The 18,734-nt window shown below is 41.5% G+C and overlaps 1 protein-coding gene across 1 annotated transcript; it reads right to left on the bottom strand.

Moving 5' to 3' along the window:
* Positions 1–996: 996 nt before the first annotated feature.
* lypla2 (lysophospholipase 2) lies at positions 997–14,122 on the bottom strand. Its single transcript, XM_079259012.1, has 9 exons — positions 14,035–14,122; positions 12,053–12,084; positions 8,183–8,248; positions 7,962–8,009; positions 7,760–7,830; positions 6,130–6,203; positions 5,960–6,061; positions 5,669–5,839; positions 997–3,323 (listed from the first exon to the last, which is right to left on the bottom strand). Exons 1-9 carry the CDS (start codon positions 14,110–14,112, stop codon positions 3,273–3,275), a joined length of 693 nt encoding a protein of 230 aa, XP_079115138.1. The 5' UTR covers positions 14,113–14,122; the 3' UTR covers positions 997–3,272.
* Between the last annotated feature and the right edge of the window lie 4,612 nt (positions 14,123–18,734).

The raw sequence follows: 18,734 nt of genomic DNA, 5'->3' as shown, positions 1-18,734 counted from the left end.
CAGTTTTTATTTATTTTTATCCACAACTGTTATGAAATATGCTCCATAAATTTTAATCATTCCAACGTATAATGGAGCTAAAATAGAAATGTTTTGTTACTCAAATCTATTTGAATCTAAAACAAGTACAAATACAAATAAAAATATGGATTAACTTTGCAAATCCATTGTCACTTTAAAATATTTCTTTCCTGATTCTACATCTTTATTTTTATTAATGCCTTTTTTATTATTATTCCAAGTGCTGCTGAGTTTCTTCGGAATATGTATTTATCCATTAAAACATTCGCCCCAAAGTTTACACACCCACTCAGGAACTGATCACAGAGCGAACTGACCAAAGCCAGTTTAACCGTCATAGTTCCCTCAAGGAAAGTCAATATAAGTAGAAAACCTCTGAGAACAGAATTAGCTCATCATAGACATTTTTCCATCTCAAGAAAGAAACTATTGACTTATTTATGACAATCATAACCGCAGGTTTCTACACAAAGCAAAGTTCAGTTGTGGATAAACTCCTTGCACTTCTCTCTTCATGATTAGTTGGGAATTAAAGAGATCTGATTGGTTCTTGAGAAGAAAAGTAAAATGTTTAAATCTGATTTGTGTTTTGTGACTTGAAACACATACCTGTGGTTTCACAAATGGTAAATAGATGTGTACTTACAAAGCGCTGTTCAGTAAAGCCAACCACACAGTCGACACAGAATTAAACCGCACTTGTAGATTTGTTTTGTCTCTGTACTTGTTAGCTTAGAATATAAAGATAAAATATTAAAAACTTATCTGTATCCCAGCTCCACACCAAATGGGTGAGTGAAACTTATCCAGGGAAGTTCTACTTATTTGTACAGAATGTATGTGTGTGTGCCAGACTACAAGACAGAAGGAAAACAAACTAATTCCAGACATATAAAATGAAGGACACTGAAGTCAGATGTTTGTCTTTTTTTTTGGAGAGGGAAAAGGGGTCTTTTATTCCGCAGACAGGTATTTAGCAAACAGTATCTGATGAGACCATCAGTCTCACCTCAATACGTCTCTTAATGCTCATCATCTTAAACACACACCACAGAGGATGAGTTGACAACAGTGACAAACGACAACAAAACAAACAAAACATGACCAAGTTTGAACAATCTGTAACCCAGGAAAGAAAAGACACGAAACAAGAGAAAACTCTGGAAGAGAGGAGAGGAAAACTCAAAGGCAGATTCAGAGCAACAGAAACAGGACGACTGGCAGAGCGGAAACATTCATCAACAACAAACAAAAACAAACATCTTTCCTCCGTTTCAAATGTTTTGTCTTTGAATCAGGTCTGAGAACAGCAGAACAACCTAGTAGGGAGCAAACTAACAAGAAATCAAATGAAAACACCTGATATTTATATTATTATTATTATTATTAAGCACACTCCTCAGTTACACTCCTACGTCCAAGATCACGCTGTTCAAGGTTTAAACTTTGTATCCCCTCCGGTCAGGTTGGAACAGCTTCTCGCCAAAGCTCTGCCATTGTGTAGCCATTTTTAAACAAGTGAAGAATAATGTTGGGTTTTTACGTTATATCTGACCTTTTATTGTCCGTTAGCGGGTTACAGGACGTAGCCAGTGGAGGGAGCCAACAAGGTGGCATCATGGAGGAAAATATGCAGAAAGCGAGTTTATCTACAGTGCAAAGGATGTAAAAAAGTAACAAAACACTGAAGCTGAAGCGGGAAGAGGGCAGCGGTGAGGTGTTGGGAGGAGCTACAGTGGAACGACTGATGATGTGCAGTCTGTGCGGGTCTGTGACCATCTCCGCCGTGTCACGCAGCGCATGTTGCTCTGTGCTTCGCCTTTAAGTCTGCAGTACTTTTATAAAAACAAGTCAAATGAAGTCCTTTTACAAACACAATCACACTGAAAAGTCACAGACATACAGCTCTGGAAGAAAAGCAGAGTAGCAAAAGCCTTGATTCCTTAGTTTTCTTTTATTTCAGCTGAATTTTGTTCACATATTTGGAGTTATTAAACATATTAATAAAAAAAAAAAAAAAAAAAAAAAAAAAGTCAAATAAAAATGAAAAAAAAAGAAGGGCTTCCATGGGGTGTTTTTTTTCTTCTTTTTAGTAAAAAGAGCATTTGTTAGACCCGGACAGGCTGCATTGCGTGGAATGGAGGAAATGGTGGAAAACCAGCACTCCCAGCACCTGAGTGGGGCTGTGTGGGGCTGGAGTACAGCTGCAGTCAGACCGGATGGCTCATCACGGGGAGGGGAACGAGTTCGGGGCTGTCAGGATGGCTGGTGCTCTACAGACTGACTTGTTTGTGACTACTGGAGATTAAAATGAAGACGTCACTGATGGAACAAGTTAGATTTTCCTTAAAGATGCGTCTTCAGTGCAGAAGTGGCGATAGCAGACGCATGCCGCATTAGCTGGTCTTTATTAGCATTTAAGCTGCTTTTAGGAGGAATCGGATAGGCTGTGTCATGACTACGATGTAGTCCAGAACGTTGGTCATCACGCTTTATTTACAGCTGCACGTTAGCTGTTTCTTCGCAACAGGAGTCAAACCCTGCAGTTTACTGACAGTTGTGACTCTCCAGATCATTACAGCGACAGAAACAGCCAATAATCACTGTCATGTGCCTGACTGATGCCCTGAGATGGATGCAAGCGTTTGGTCAAGTGATGAGGCCTGAAACAAGCGGCCAATCTTTCCTCTCATGCTTCAAAGTTTCCTCAGACTGAACTCAGGAAGTGACCCAGAACCAACGACCAGAAGGCGAATCCGGTCTGACTGTGCAGACACTCACAGCTCTGAGCGGCCGTTCATCCGACTCAGCGTTAAAGCTGGTTTTCCAGCAGCTAACAGCGAGAGCAGAGGGAAGCTGGCAGTGAAGCACTGGTTGAAAGAAGCTGATAAAAAGAAGCAAAATGAGGTCAGATGGAAAAGCGAAACTGAATCGAGGCAAAAGACAAAGGATTGGAATAAAAAAGGGAATGTATTGTGAAGGTCGGTGTTTCTCCCTCCGAAGGCTAAGACTAATGGGTGTGAATGCTCCGTTCAGCCTGACTTGACGAACTGAACCACATCAGAACTTTAGTTTAGCAGTGTGGATCAAATCATTGCTGTCAAATGTGTCAAAGTGTGTGTTCATGCGTGTGTTTGCTGGATGTGTGTGGAACAGGAAGGGGCGATGCTCATGGCTGTTTCCTGTGGGAGAATGGCAGATCGGGGTGAGAGGTCAGTGTCTTGGGGCATCACAGTGGGGATGACGTGAGGTCAGATCCGGGGCAAATACTTCTCGATAAATTCCTTTACAGCTGCCATCTCCTGCAAGAGAGCAGAACGAGTGTTGGTGTGGCAGACAAGACATCTTATGTTTTATGTTAAGAAGCAAATGTTTTGATCTTTTATAGCCTGAAAAAACAAAAAATGAGTGATTTTTTTTTTATTAATCTAAAGTCTTCATCTGGTTCTTTAACAAAATGCAGAAGAAGAAAAAAAAAGAGCATTTTTGTCATATGGCAGAATTGTTGCAATACCAAAGGTGTCCACTGGGGGCACTAGACTAGTATCAGGTTGTATAAAACGGGAAGCAAATCTTTTACCGTGAAGTGAAACAACTTTCAGAAACTGAACATATAAAATATGATAAATTTGACATTTAGGCAGAGGTGTGAATTCCCAGTTTAGTCATTTTCCTGATCCACACTTGATTCAAATCAAATGGATCCAACAGCTTCTTACTTCTACACAATGACCCATTTATTTCATTCAGGTGTGTTGAGTACAGAAAGAATAAAAACATAAAGGACACAAGCCCTCAAGGACCAGAGTCTGACACTCCTGCACAAGGGGGTTATCAGCATGTGGCATACATACAGTTGTGCTCATATGTCTTCATCCCCTTTCATTAAACAAAAGGCTGAATTTATAACATCCATTAAAATAACTGGAGACTTAAAAAAAGGAACAATAACGACAAATTTGCTCCAGTATAATTTAGTAATATAAGACACTGTTTTTTCATTAAATTGAGTTGAAGAAAGAATACAAACAAACAAACAAATGTGTCCTGGACAAATGAGAGACTTTTCTGTTGAACAGTGGGACAAAATACCTGTCAACAGGTGCAGAAGTCTGACTGAGAGGAACAGAAAACACCTGACTGGAGCGGAAACATTAAAGCATTGTTCCACTAAATATTACTTTATGACTGATGGAATATGTAATAAATTATCTTATTTGTTTGCTTTTAAAAAATATTTAGAATTAGAAAATAATGTCATGATTTTTATAAAATTTTTATTTATTATTACTTTAGTCAATTTCAGCTTATTTTACAGGCAGCTGTTTTTTTCCTTCTTTAATGAAAGGGGATGAATAAATATGAGCACAACTGTTTGTAGGAGGCAAAAAAAATTGGGATTTTTCCTGTTTATTTCCAGGGGTTGAGAGGAGACGTTTTTTCAGATTCACTGTGACGAAGAGGCAGGTGATTCTGAAATGATGTACAAATATTTTCAAAAAGCAATGCTTTAACGTTCATTAACAATGTTGAGGAATGCAAAGGGCTGAACTTGAAAATGTGGCGCGTCAAGGTGTGCAAGTGTGAAATCTAACAGCATCCTCTGCATTAAAAGCTACGTGGAAGTATTTCGGCTTCTGTCGGTGGCGTTGTGTCCTCAGGAAGGACAAAGTCTGTTCCAGACTCATCATGTGGTCTGATGGGTCCAGACCGAACAAAGTCTGATGCAGATTCTCTCCTGCCTAACAATCATAGCTCTCCGTTACCTAGAAGAGAAGCAGACACAGGAAGGGGACCTCCACGCAGAGGGCATTTTTGAAGTCAACTTTAATCTAACTCAGTGTTTCTTAATGCCAATCCTCCAGACCTCCTGCCTGCATGTTCTAAACATGTTCCCCCTCCAAAGCACGTGTCAGATTATTATTCCTTCCTCATCTTCCTCAAACAGAGAGTTGGACCTCCAATTCAATCTGTTGGCTTCCTTATATATTCCTTATATTATGAATTGGCTTTCATTATATTTTCTTCTCTGTCTGTAAAGCGTCTTGAGATGGCATTGCCGTGATTTGACGCAATATAAATAAAGTTGAATTGAATCTAGTTGTTTGCAGCCTGTTAGAGGCCTTTCTTTAATTCAGGTGTGTTTAGGTAGGATTGCCTATAAAACACACAGGGTGGGAGGTTGTGAGGACTGGAGCTGAGAAACACAACTTGTCAGAGGAGTGAGTGTGAGCGGTTGTCTCTTTGTGTTGGCCCTGCGATGGATCACGCTTCCCTGTGACGCTTCATCGGACAACGACTGGATGGACTGAACAGAGCTGTTTAGTTGAAACTTCTTCCTCTTGATCACCCCGAGGAGGAACACAAGTGATGATGACAAGCAGGTGATTGAGAACATGGGTTTTATCAGCAGCTGACTAGACTCTGCATGTTCAGTAAATACAGATTACTGTGTCTTATAACCGACTCTAGCTCATTCGTACGATGGCGTTTCGGACACTTTGTGTGACCGGTCTGTACATTCAAAGATCCCATGTTGGACTTTTTGTGGATATTAAAATTTGCAGAAAGTTTACAGACTAAACTCTTAATGAAGATGTGGAATGCTGTAATAAAAACTAAATCAGGCAACAGCAGGGGGTCGTACCTGAGGACAGGAGCTGTGGGAAAGCCCTGGGTAGGTTTTGAAGGTGATCATCTGAGGGTTGACTATAGATTTGAGTTTTTCTGCCGTCATGGCACCAAACTGCACAGGGATCATGGGATCCATCTCGCCGTGGCACTGTAGGATTGGGATGTTTTTGCTGCCGGCTGACACCTGCAGGAAAAACCAGACAGACGGCTCATGTTTTCACGAATTTCTGGTCAGGAGCAGCTGCAGAGAGCCAAACTGGTTGAAGACATCAAACAAAAGCAGAGGATGTAAACCAGAAGGTACCGAAGGGAAAGTCTTGTGAAGAGGAAGCCAGCAGCTGAGGGCCACAACTCCGGCTAACTGATGCTGGCAGGTCAAGGCCGTATACAGGGACAAGGCGCCGCCCTGTGGAGGAATGGATTATTACAAGCATAATCTCGCCATCTGTGACGTAAATATGATTCTCGTCTCACCTGAGAGAAGCCGCCGATTATGATGCGGTGTGGGGGGATCCCATTTTTGGCCTCATGTTCGACTATAGCCTTGACTGGAGAAAAACAAGAACAGCAGTGATACTGAGAGAAGAGAAGGCACACGGTTGTCTATGCTGTGTAATTACTGAGACTTCTGACAGCGAATCCAGGTGATGACGCACTTCTTTATGTTCGAAGTTTTCCATTTGACCTCTATGTTTGGAAAAACTGCAAAATGATTTTTTTTGTTAGAGGAAGCAATATTATGAAACTAAAGAGATATTTAATAAATAAAATAAATAATAAAATAATTTTTTGATTTTAATAAAATAATATTGAATATTTATTTTGTATTTTATAAAATAAAATACAGAGATATGCATGTATATATTTTCTCTGTCCGCATGAAACAATCACAGCATGAGGCAGGTTTAAATAAAAGCTATTCAGTCGACACTAATTCAAGTAACCAAACAAAATCATCTCCACTTTCTTTTATTCATATACAAAAAGAAATCTAACACATATCCAACGAGTTGTACATTTTCTATGGGATGTAAAGGGAAAATGAGTTGGGAATCGTTCAGAACAACAACCAGCAGCTTCTCCTCCTCTTACCTGGGTTGGGAGGACATGACGACTGTCACATGTTTGTTCTGGTCTGGTCTGTTCTCATGTCCATAAAAAACTAATGTTTTTTCCAAAAGCTAGCCTTCAAACCTGATAAATATATCTCACACTCAGTAACAGTAGCTGGAAGACTAGCTGCTCTACTCTGTTGTTTACGGTTTTCCGTCCTCTAAAGCAGTTTTTCAACCACCGTGAAAGATCATCAGGTGTGCCATGAGAAATGATCCAATTTCCCCACATTTGTCTAAAAAGCCGCTCTGTGTCCATCCAAACAGACCCAGGCCTGTAAAAGGTCATAAAATTACCTTTTCTTTTGTTTTATCTGATTTGTTTCTATTATTTATGTAGGCTTTTAAAAAAAAATAAAATAAACAACATAGTTGGTTTGTGGTGTGCCCTGTGATTTTGGAAGTGAAAAAATTACGATGAAAAATAATTGCTTTTGCACATTTATGAGTCATAATTTAATGTGCAAGTGTCGTGTCGCAATGAATATATTAATTAGTGAATAATGTTTTTTCTACACAGACGGATTCCCACCTCAGCTTCTGATTCACGGGAAAGTTTAAATAAGTGCATTAAAATCAGCTTACAAACATGTTTTTATGACAATACCATAAGTCACATGATTCCTTCTAAGATACTTGAAAAAAGTCTGAAAAACTGACATATTTTTGTGCCTTTAGTGCTGCTGGCTGTGGCAAACATGTTTTTGGTCGTGGTTTTAAAGGAAGATGCTCTTCTAACCCACAGATTGATTTAAGAGATCTAGAGTCCAGTTTACACCATTAACCATGTTAATGGGATGATTACACGTGAAGCCACAAAGCATTTCATGAAGTGTCATAAAAACCAGATGGGAAATATCCCAAAACAGCTGCTGCAGAGACCTAAATAAATCCTCTGATCTCAGTTAAACGTGCATCTCTGCCAGCATGAACCAGGCCACTGGTCCCGCACCAGTATCCCTTCATTCGCAAGTAAAGCTGTTAAAACTCACTGTTTTCTGCTGCCTTCTTGATTCCAGATTCATCCTCTGGGGACTCGGGGCTGAGACCCATGAGGTCAAACCTGAAACATGTGTAAAGAAAATCAATGCAGACGATAACAGTGTTGTCAATAGCAGTATGAGAGGCTGCTGTGGCTTCCAGGGAAACAACGGCGCTCAGTGTTGAGCTGAAAGGCCACGTCTTTCAACTTACCATGCGGGCATCGTCATGTTCATGTTGAGAGTGACCGGGATTTTAGGCCTGCAGAGGCAGAGAAGGCAACAAAAACCAGAGCTGTGAGTTAGTCACTAATATCAGCAAGAAAACAGTAAGAAGGATAAACTACAGGCCTGAAATCAGCAAAAACTCAGAAAAATGTGGTTTTTTTCAGGCCATAGCTTGTAAATATGACCGAAAAGCAAAGAGAGACTTACGCGTGGGGGCAGATAAACTTGACATGAGGCAGCTGGATCCCCGTCAGAGTGTCAGCCCACCCGTGCCTGATGGAAAAACAGAAAGCAGCTCTTTGTTTGTCAACCAGATACAAAAATGACTAAAATGAAAAACATCCAGACCAAACTTGAGACATGAAAATCCCAGTTAGTTCATGTTTCCTGAAAGGACCTAACAAGTTCTGTCTCTGATCTTGATCAGACAGGAACACTGAAACCAGCGATGCCCAGCTGTCCTCCTGCTAATTAATCCTCTGTTTTATGTCAGCGCTGCTGCTTAAAACACACCGCATGAACGTGGGCACCAATTAGCACAGCCAGGAAATCCAAGAAGATTTGCAAACATATATAAAAGCTGTCCAGAGCAGATCCGATGGTAGAAGTGCATTCAAGGTTTTTACATCCTATGTCAATTTTACGAACTACGTTGTGTTCAACTCTGAAACATGGAATTTTGTGGAAGGTCTGGTAGAAAATGTCAACATTTATCAAATGAAATCAGCCCAGCATGTGATACTTTCCTCTCTGAAAGACACAAAGAAGCACAGAAACAATGAAATTACTTTCTGAAGTAACGGACAATCCCAAAGCTCACAACACACTGTGGGATGTTCAGGCTGTTCCAGATGAAAAATGACCTCTGGAACAGGGTCGGTCTGGACCCGTCAGACCACATGATGAGTCTGGAACAGGGTCGGTCTGGACCCGTCAGACCACATGATGAGTCTGGAACAGGGTCGGTCTGGACCCGTCAGACCACACGATGAGTCTGGAACAGGGTCGGTCTGGACCCGTCAGACCACACGATGAGTCTGGAACAGGGTCAGTCTGGACCCGTCAGACCACATGATGAGTCTGGAACAGGGTCGGTCTGGACCCGTCAGACCACATGATGAGTCTGGAACAGGGTCGGTCTGGACCCGTCAGACCACATGATGAGTCTGGAACAGGGTCGGTCTGGACCCGTCAGACCACACGATGAGTCTGGAACAGGGTCGGTCTGGACCCGTCAGACCACACGATGAGTCTGGAACAGGGTCGGTCTGGACCCGTCAGACCACATGATGAGTCTGGAACAGGGTCGGTCTGGACCCGTCAGACCACATGATGAGTCTGGAACAGGGTCAATCTGGACCCGTCAGACCACATGATGAGTCTGGAACAGGGTCAATCTGGACCCGTCAGACCACATGATGAGTCTGGAACAGGGTCGGTCTAGACCACATGATGAGTCTGGAACAGGGTCGGTCTGGACCCGTCAGACCACACGATGAGTCTGGAACAGGGTCAATCTGGACCCGTCAGACCACATGATGAGTCTGGAACAGGGTCGGTCTGGAACCGTCAGACCACATGATGAGTCTGGAACAGGGTCGGTCTGGAACCGTCAGACCACATGATGAGTCTGGAACAGGGTCGGTCTGGACCCGTCAGACCACATGATGAGTCTGGAACAGGGTCGGTCTGGACCCGTCAGACCACATGATGAGTCTGGAACAGGGTCGGTCTGGACCCGTCAGACCACATGATGAGTCTGGAACAGGGTCGGTCTGGACCCGTCAGACCACACGATGAGTCTGGAACAGGGTCGGTCTGGAACCGTCAGACCACACGATGAGTCTGGAACAGGGTCAATCTGGACCCGTCAGACCACATGATGAGTCTGGAACAGGGTCAATCTGGACCCGTCAGACCACATGATGAGTCTGGAACAGGGTCGGTCTGGAACCGTCAGACCACATGATGAGTCTGGAACAGGGTAGGTCTGGACCCGTCAGACCACATGACGAGTCTGGAACAGGGTCGGTCTGGACCCGTCAGACCACATGATGAGTCTGGAACAGGGTCGGTCTGGAACCGTCAGACCACATGATGAGTCTGGAACAGGGTCGGTCTGGACCCGTCAGACCACATGATGAGTCTGGAACAGGGTCGGTCTGGACTCATCAGACCACATGATGAGTCTGGAACAGGGTCGGTCTGGAACCGTCAGACCACATGATGAGTCTGGAACAGGGTCGGTCTGGACCCGTCAGACCACATGATGAGTCTGGAACAGGGTCGGTCTGGACCCGTCAGACCACATGATGAGTCTGGAAGAGGGTCGGTCTGGACCCGTCAGACCACATGATGAGTCTGGAACAGGGTCGGTCTGGACCCGTTAGACCACATGATGAGTCTGGAACAGGGTCGGTCTGGACCCGTTAGACCACATGACCACCTTCCAGCTCCAGAGTCTGGTCTTTGTTAAGCCTTTTTCTGAAACCTGGTTTCTTTGGTTTCACTGTGCTCCTATGTTCCTCTAACGCCTATCATCTCATTTATTTTAAAGATTTAATCTGAAAACAATTGTTTTAATGAGAAATAAAGAAAAAAAACTGTCCTCAGTCCCAGCTGTTCAGTTCAGATTCTTGCACCTGAGAAACAAAGACCTTTATTTCCCTGAGTTGTATATTCAGACATATCCAAGATGTTCTTTTCTTCTATTTAACCTTCATTTAACCCCTCGAAAACCAGTAGATGTTTATTCAACCTGATTAAGAACAAATGCTTACTTATATTAGCACAAATGTTTGCAGTAATCCTGCATGTTTTATCCAAACATTTGTTTTTTTTTTAACAGCAACTGGCTGGAAAATCCCGACAAGACGTCTGCTGTGATCATGCAGGCTCCATCTGATCATGTGGAGAAGATTTTAGAACTGCAGCTCATGTCTGTAATCGCCTTAAAGCTTGAAATTCAACCAGAAACTGAAAAGGTGCAAGTGGAGGAAATGTAATCTCTGCAGAATTCAGAATGTGGGGTGAATGATGCGGAGGAAAACGTCGACATGAATCTAAACACGTCCACTTTATTCAGTCAGGGTTAAAGGTTTTTGTCCACAAAGCGTTTTTTACTGACCATCGCACTCCTATTTTAAAATTCTTCACAATAAGGAAGGAGCGCTTGCTGCTTTTTCTGCCCACATCACACTTCAGAGCACTGGTGGTGCTGGTTTTGCTATGAATGATAATCACCATGGAAACCAAGAAAACAGAGTAGAGGCAGTTCTAGTCGAGTCTGTCGATGCGAAAATGAAGCTGAGTGACAGAAATGATCTGAAGTGTCGTCTTGTCTGAAGATTTTTCTGCAAAACCTAAAAGCTGACATGCAGAATGAATCATTTCGTCAACCTGAGGTTGTTTTGTGTTTCATCTTCTTCACAGCTGCAGAGAAAACACAAATCGTCAGTGTGAAGATATTACACGACTTCTTCTGCCAAGTGTCGGTTGAACACACCCGATTTCACCAGCGGCTTATCTCGCAGCAGCTTTTCCTGTGTGAAGTAACACACATCCTGTTTCCATCATTGCCTCGTATTCATTAGAGCCAAATCAGTTTACCATGATTGAATCAACTCATTACTCCAGAACTATTTTTACTCCACATGCAGAGTCACAAATGTGGAAATCTTTCAGCCTGGAAATGTTGGTTTTAGTCTCCTGCAACGCTGACGCAGTCGTGAGGAAGAAAGTGAGAGATATAAACCAAAGGTAATGCTCAGATGTTGATGTCCAGAAAAAGAACATGTTAAAAAGCCTGACGCTCTGCTTTCTGGTGTAAATCTGGAACTGTGCAACGGGGGGATCGCTGAACGTGACTTTGAGTGGCACTTGGCACACTCAGCTCAGCGCTGCAGGGAAGACAGAAAGTCCTGACTCCGGATGATCGGTTCAAACGGCATCTGAAGCTGGAGAAACACTTTCCCTCTGAGAATCACGTCAACAACGCCGGAGCACATTTAACAGTCTGCTCTTTCAAAGCAACAAAAAACACAAGAGGTAGAAGAAATGTAACGGAGATCTACTCACCCCGAGTCTCCTAACCCATGAAGGAAGATCACCTGAAGAACACACAGAAACAGCAGGATTAATTCAGCTCTACCTGTCCATCTAATCAGCCAATCACAGCGCAGCATCTCAGAACATTTAGCCATGACACGGTCGCACATCAGGAGGAGGAAGGAAAGGATTGGTCCGAGTGTTTACTGGGATTTCCACACACAACCATCTGCAGGGTTTCCAGAGAAGAGAAGACATCCAGCGAGCTGCAGCTGTCTGGACCAGAATGTCTGCTTGATGCCAGGGGAGACTGGGCAGACTGGTCGGAGAAGATGGAAAGACAACTGGAAGTCCAGTCAGCGCTGGTTTCATGGCAACATGGAGCAACATGTCTGAGGAATGTTGTGTCAGAGGCTGGACCTGGCAGAGCGGCTGTGAGCGTCATTCTTGGAATTTCTTTCAGATCCAGACAGAATTCCACGTGTTTCTGATTACACTGATACAAATCCCTGTGGCGGCAGGACTCCTGTGAGCGCATCGTGGTCCGTACAGTTTGTTTAGTTCCATCTTCTTCTTTATAGATGATGGAAAGCAGCATTAGATGTCTGTACACGCCGTACTGCTGGTTGATACACATTCTTGTTCACAATGAGAGGAAATCAGCTGCCAATCCCATTTTCTTTCCAAGAGAAACCATGAAAAGGAGAAACAACTCTGTACAGAGCTGACAAATGACCGTTGCTGGCTGAAGAGATGAAAACATGCAGGGTTCAGAGCTGGAAGCAGTGGCTTTGATCCTAATAATTACTAAATCCCTGCTCTGCTTCACAAAAAACACCTTTCATTTTCACATTTCCATCTGAGACCCTGAACAAGGTGCAGCAACAGGCGAGGACTGGAGCTTTGATCATCATGATAAAAACACACTGAAATATTTCAGGCTTTGTTTCACGTACGTATGATTTCATGTGTTGGAGAATGTGTCGACACGTAGGATGTGGGTGTGTGCTGCTGTTTGACCTCTAATAGATACTGATTGTGACACATCGCTTCATCGAGTTGGCTAAAATTCAGCCTAAAAAACTTGCTTTTCTTCTGTGGAATTTGCAGATAATCATTCTGACAAATCACTCAGCAACAAACGGTGCTTTTAGAAAATATTTTGAGTCGACATTTCCACTTGGATTTTCTAACCTCAACGGTGGGTTTCCAGCATGAAGCTGACGATGTGTGAACCCACCGATCGCCATGGTAACGGATGCTGCTCAGAGTTTCAGATAATAAAAAACATATCAGCTCCATCCTTTCACTGACTCTTTTTCCGATAACCTTCCAAACAGCACTGATGGAAAACTCTTGGGGAAAGAAAAAGAAGCAGCAAACTGCTTGAAACTGCGACAGTTCAGGCAGTGCTGTCCTTCTTTAAATGTAATGAAACGTATAATATGTCCTTTAAAGAAAGCATCCTGTGATTTAGAGTCATATCTATTGTGTAGTAAAGATACAGAATTAGTTTTCTGGTGAGTAATTAAAATATCTGGAATTGCAGCAAAACGTCTCTTATGAAGACGATGTTGCAAACAGAAAAACAACAGATTAACTAAGATTAATTCAGAAAGAGATTAAGTTTATCTACTTTATTTTATTCCAAAAATAACTTAAGACAGCGGCATAAAGATTTACTTTGACGAGGATTTAAAGAAACAATCTCATCTTCTGATGATGTAGCTGCAACTTCCAACATCCAGGTGAGATTTTTAAATCCTTATTTTACTCACAGTAAATTCATTCAGGCAGAAAAGGTTCTGTTGATCGAAATCTAACGTCAAACTTTTTATATCAAGACCAGCAGCGTCTTGACGTATGGCGGTGCATTCAGTGGATTTTATGGATGTGATATGTAAACGTATATACGGACACCGACACCACACACGTCCTCCAAGATGCTGACGGTACAAATCAATACAGAGACACAATAAAAGAAGCACAGTGACTTTTGTGCTTCGACTCACCGCCGCAGTCTCCTTCTCCGTCCCAGACACCGTCACAGCCTCGGCGAGCAGCGGCACAGACATGTTGTTGCCACACATACACTGGAAGAGGTACTAGAGTCAGAAAAACAGAAAAAAACAATGTTTTAATTTCTTTATCGTAGTTCTAAAAGCTGGAGACTTTTTACATGGCAGCTTGCAACGACAAAAACAGGCAAAATTCTGCCTCACAGTTTAAGTTTAGTGGTTTTCTAGAGCGTTTTCTGATTGTGTGCGATTTTAAACCACAGATGAAGATTACTCTAATGTATCAGCCGCAAAGCCATTTTATGAAATTAAACTGGTTTATTAGATTCAATTAAATCCCAATCAGAGGCGAAGTTTTGGAAATGTTTCCCCAGAGATGCCATTTGATGGATTCTTTTAATTGACCGGAAAATTTAATATTTTTAAATCTCCACGTGTTTATTCTCCTAAAGGGAAGCAAGAATCAAGCATCAACCACAAACTCAACAATTAAGGGACAAAACAACCGACTGTTGCATTAATATTCCACATTTTATGGAATGTTTTTCTTTTTTTTCTTTCCCTAAATAATTATTTCAATCATTTAAAAAAAAAAAAAAAAAAAAGAAATCAACAAATTTTGCTCAAAAAAGACTCAAAAACATCAATTTATTCCACAAAAGTAGCAAATCCTTGCACACATGAGACATTTTATGTGAAAAACAGCAGGAATATGAGGTTAGCCGCTACTAGGAGCTGGAAAGGTAAATTAGAAAACATGATTACTCCTCTAAGATGACCGTCTATGTCAACCAGTGCGTATAAAGACACTAAAGACAAACTGAACAAGAACTAGAAGGTGGTTTAAAGTGTCAACATGAGTTTGTGAGACTTACCAACACTGATAGGTTGAATTTTTAAAAGAAGCATGTCCCGAATAATCTAAATGATCTGCAGCAGGATTGCTGTTGATAAAACACGGTCCGTCTGGCGTCACAAGAACTGTTCAGTCATTCAGCTAAATGAATTCTTTAGAACTAAGTTTGCCGGAAATCAGCTGCACTTCAAACCCTCAAGCTGTAACGCTGCAGAGCAGGGATAAAATGTTTAAATAAAATAAACACATTTACCTGAAAGGGTTTTTAACTCTGCTGTCCAGTCATTTACAAGATCACCAAAGAAAAAAAGATTTAAAAAAATAATCCCTATTTCACTCGGACCAAAGCAGAACCTGTGAAATACACAGTAGTCCGGCTGAATGACACCAAATCATCTACTGCTTCGGCATCTTCCAGTCAGGTTTCTGTCTACACAGGAGTGAAACTACTGATACTAAAGTGATTAATTACACCCAGTTTTACTGGATCTGAGCACGGCATTCAACACAGCTGATCATAATATCCTGCGAAATAGACTTGAAGATTGGGTGGGTCTCTGGCACAGTACTAAACTGGAATAAATCACATTTGACAGATAAAGACTACGGTACTGTGTGGCTTTTGGCACTTACAGATCTTAGCACAATATAATGACATGTGGAGTACCACAGGGATCTATCTGTGGACCTCTACTGTGCAACATCAACATATTTCCACTCACTCACATTATGAAAAATAACAGGATTAGTTACCACAGTTATGCAGAAGACGCAAATACACATAACCATAGAACCTAATAATCATATGCAAAACCTCATTAGGTGTCTCAAGGACATAAACAACCGGATCCTTTACAACTTCTCAGAAAAGGGACAAGACAGCAGGGGTGGGCAGAATCACTATTTAATAGATTTATCTCTATACAACACGTGTCGATGCAATTTCTATTCATAAATGTTCAAATACTATTGCTTTTTATTATAGTCAAATTACAGAAATGCAGCTGTAATATATGGCAAAAAGCTAGAAGTCCGGACACTTCCGGTCCGTTCCCCTAAAGTGTCCGGCGGATTTACCAATCTGGTTTGAAGGCTAGCATCTGGAAACATTCTGGTTTTTGTGGACATGACAACAGACATGGTCTGAACAAGACGTACTGCATATGGAAGTTGTTTTAAGTAAAAAATAAAATCTAATAGTAAAACTACAAACATGTGACAGCAGCTCCGTTCCAGTCGGTTGGACGAGCTCGTTGTTCTGTTTTTACACATTTTACCTGAAGAATACGACACAAAATGTAAAGACAAATATGAAAAATATGTTTCATGTGTGTTGGATTTATTCATGGTTCCATATAAATATAAGATAGTGGACATAAATAGAAACTAAATGGATTATAAAGTAGCTCAAAGTAGCCACGCTGTGAGAAAAAAAAAACCTCAATGGAGGAAAGAGATCAATAAAAATATCCAAATAATTGCCTCATAATCAAATCTTAGCATCCTGAATCGTACTTAAATCGAATAGTGATACACCTGACAAGCCACACCCCAACAAGACAGGAGTCATGAATTTTTTAACTATAAAATAAATCGTTAAAAATCAGCCCTTTGTTGGAATCATAAAGCAAGCCAGAGGTCTCCTTGAATCACCTATTAAAACTGCCTTCCATCACCTGTGAAATATTTCCAGAATTACAGGCCTAATGTGTCAGAGTGACTTGGAAAAACTGGTTCATGCCTTTATTTTCAGCAGTTTGGACTGCCCCAGCAGTCTGTTCCCAGGTTTGCAGATTAATCAGAAGCTGCTGCTCCAGTTTCCAGCAACACCAGAAAGGTGTTGGTGACACTGGGAACAAAGACAGAAATGAACCATTGGCTATAATCTGGCATATATGCATGAATTGTACATTCATCTGCTTGGTCCGCATGCTTGAATGAATAAATAATGTCTGGTGTTGTTACTTTTATTCATTGTCCAGTATTATTTGTTTAAAACAGCAGCTGAAGGACAGCTGGAAGTAAAAAATAACTCGATGTTTTTTCTGTTTCTAAATTCTCTTCTCAGGTTCAGAGGAAATGTTAAAAACAGTTTTTATTCTGTAATTTCCAGAAAGAAGCCTCTATGTGTGGGTCCTGCAGCCGTTTCTATCTGTTGTCCAGAGTTATGTCTTATTTTACTTTGATTTCCAGAGCAGAGAGGAGTTAGTTTGGGTGGGACTTGGTGCTTACTTTGCTTTTTTGCGATATTACTTTGTTATGGTGACATTAAAAGATTTTTTTTTAAAAAAGGGATTAAACATAAGGACCTGCTAGGTGTTTTCATGTTATTTTACATATTTATAATGTGAAATTAATTATTGCACAATAATGATGATAATGGTAATATTGGGATTATTTCTGACCATGATCAGATGACATGGCTTGGGTTTGGGAGGTGAACTGAAAAGGTCCAACATGAAACTCTCCCACCCTCCACCCTGCTGTGGCCTGTTGAGCTCAGTGTTCATTAGTAATCCAGCAAAAAGCTCATATATCCCTAAAAAGAGTAATTCTCTTTTCATCTGTCAAGAAAACCTTTGAAAGTTTCTATTCAAGTATTTCTTGGCCTGTGAGACTTCTTCTGTGGGTTTTTTCTTCCTTAATGCTCATTAATACTGAAAACCTTTTCTTCTGCACTGCAGGCTGGAATTTGGTTTCATGGAATCATAATGACTTCCTGACAGCTTTGTATCAAATCTTTTGCTGTAAATTTGTGCTTTTTGTGAATAAAATATTCGACTGTGACATCTGAAGCATCCATGTGTTGGTGCACCTGTCTGAACAGAGTTTTATTACAATTATTGCTTTTGCATACATTATTTAAACCAACTACAGCTTCTTTTTGTTCCCTTCTACCTGAAACACCTGCATAATAATCATAAAAAACCTAAGTTTATTAGTTAATGAGGGCACAACCTCCCTCACAAAACAACTAACTAACAAAACAAACTCTGATAATTAAGTTTATATGGTTTAGTTTGGTTTCAAAATCCAATTTGGTTCATTGTTGATTGACAAATCTGTTTTCTGTTTACCGTTATTATTGATTCGTCAGTGAACGTTTCAGCTTAAAAACAGCAGCATATAGATCTTCTTCTCTGGCAAAAAGCAGTAATGACTTTAAATTCAGCCGTCTCCCTGCAGACCCTGCCTTCACATCCTCGGGGTGGATTCAGACTGAAAATAGCAGCCTTTGTTTAAAAGCTGGGATGTGCAGATGCAAGCAGAGCGATGAATAGATGTAGTTTATGACAGAATAATTTTCTGCATTAATCTTGACAGTGAACAGCTGTCTGACTGTTTAAAGCTGCCCTGAAGGCAAACCAAGAAACTGGACAACGCAGACACACACACGGACGTCCTGACCGCCCAGCCTCCACGGCAGTCAGGAGGTATGCGATGTGTTTGTGATGTGCAGGTTTCTGCAGTCAGCAAACAGCTGGACTCATTAACTAAATGAAAACACGCCTTCCTTCTGCTGCACTCGGTAAAGTGACCGCAGCTCGCCGTGACTCAGCTGCTGATGACAAGCATGCGAGCTGCTTTCCAGGAAACTCCAGCAGTAAAATCCTTCACTCACTGCCTTTTAGCTTTGGAAGATGTGCAACCAGGGAGGGGCCGTGCTGATGGCCTCGACAGGTAAACAGGCGATGAGGAAACGGGGGAATGTCTGAAACACACAGGTTAATGTGTAAACCTGCAGTGGGATTACACTCCACGGCTGTTCCAAACTCCACCGAGCAGCATCAACACTTTTCACAAGTGACAGATTATAATCTGGAGGTCGCATCTGGAG

Source organism: Telmatherina bonti, assembly GCF_933228915.1.
Source record: "Telmatherina bonti genome assembly, chromosome: 19".
NCBI classification, from domain to species: Eukaryota; Metazoa; Chordata; class Actinopteri; order Atheriniformes; family Telmatherinidae; genus Telmatherina; species Telmatherina bonti.
Note: the sequence above shows the minus strand (reverse complement) of the source record. Positions and strands in the feature narration are given on the sequence as shown.

Excerpts from the sequence above, each read along its gene's own strand:
- lypla2 (XM_079259012.1), bottom strand. The coding sequence starts at position 14,112 with ATGTGTGGCAACAACATGTCTGTGCCGCTGCTCGCCGAGGCTGTGACG. Across the intron at positions 7,831-7,961 it reads AACATGACGATGCCCGCATG|GTTTGACCTCATGGGTCTCA; the intron begins GTAAGTTGAAAG and ends CACATGTTTCAG. Across the intron at positions 6,204-7,759 it reads CAAGAAGGCAGCAGAAAACA|TCAAGGCTATAGTCGAACAT; the intron begins GTGAGTTTTAAC and ends GTTTTTCTCCAG.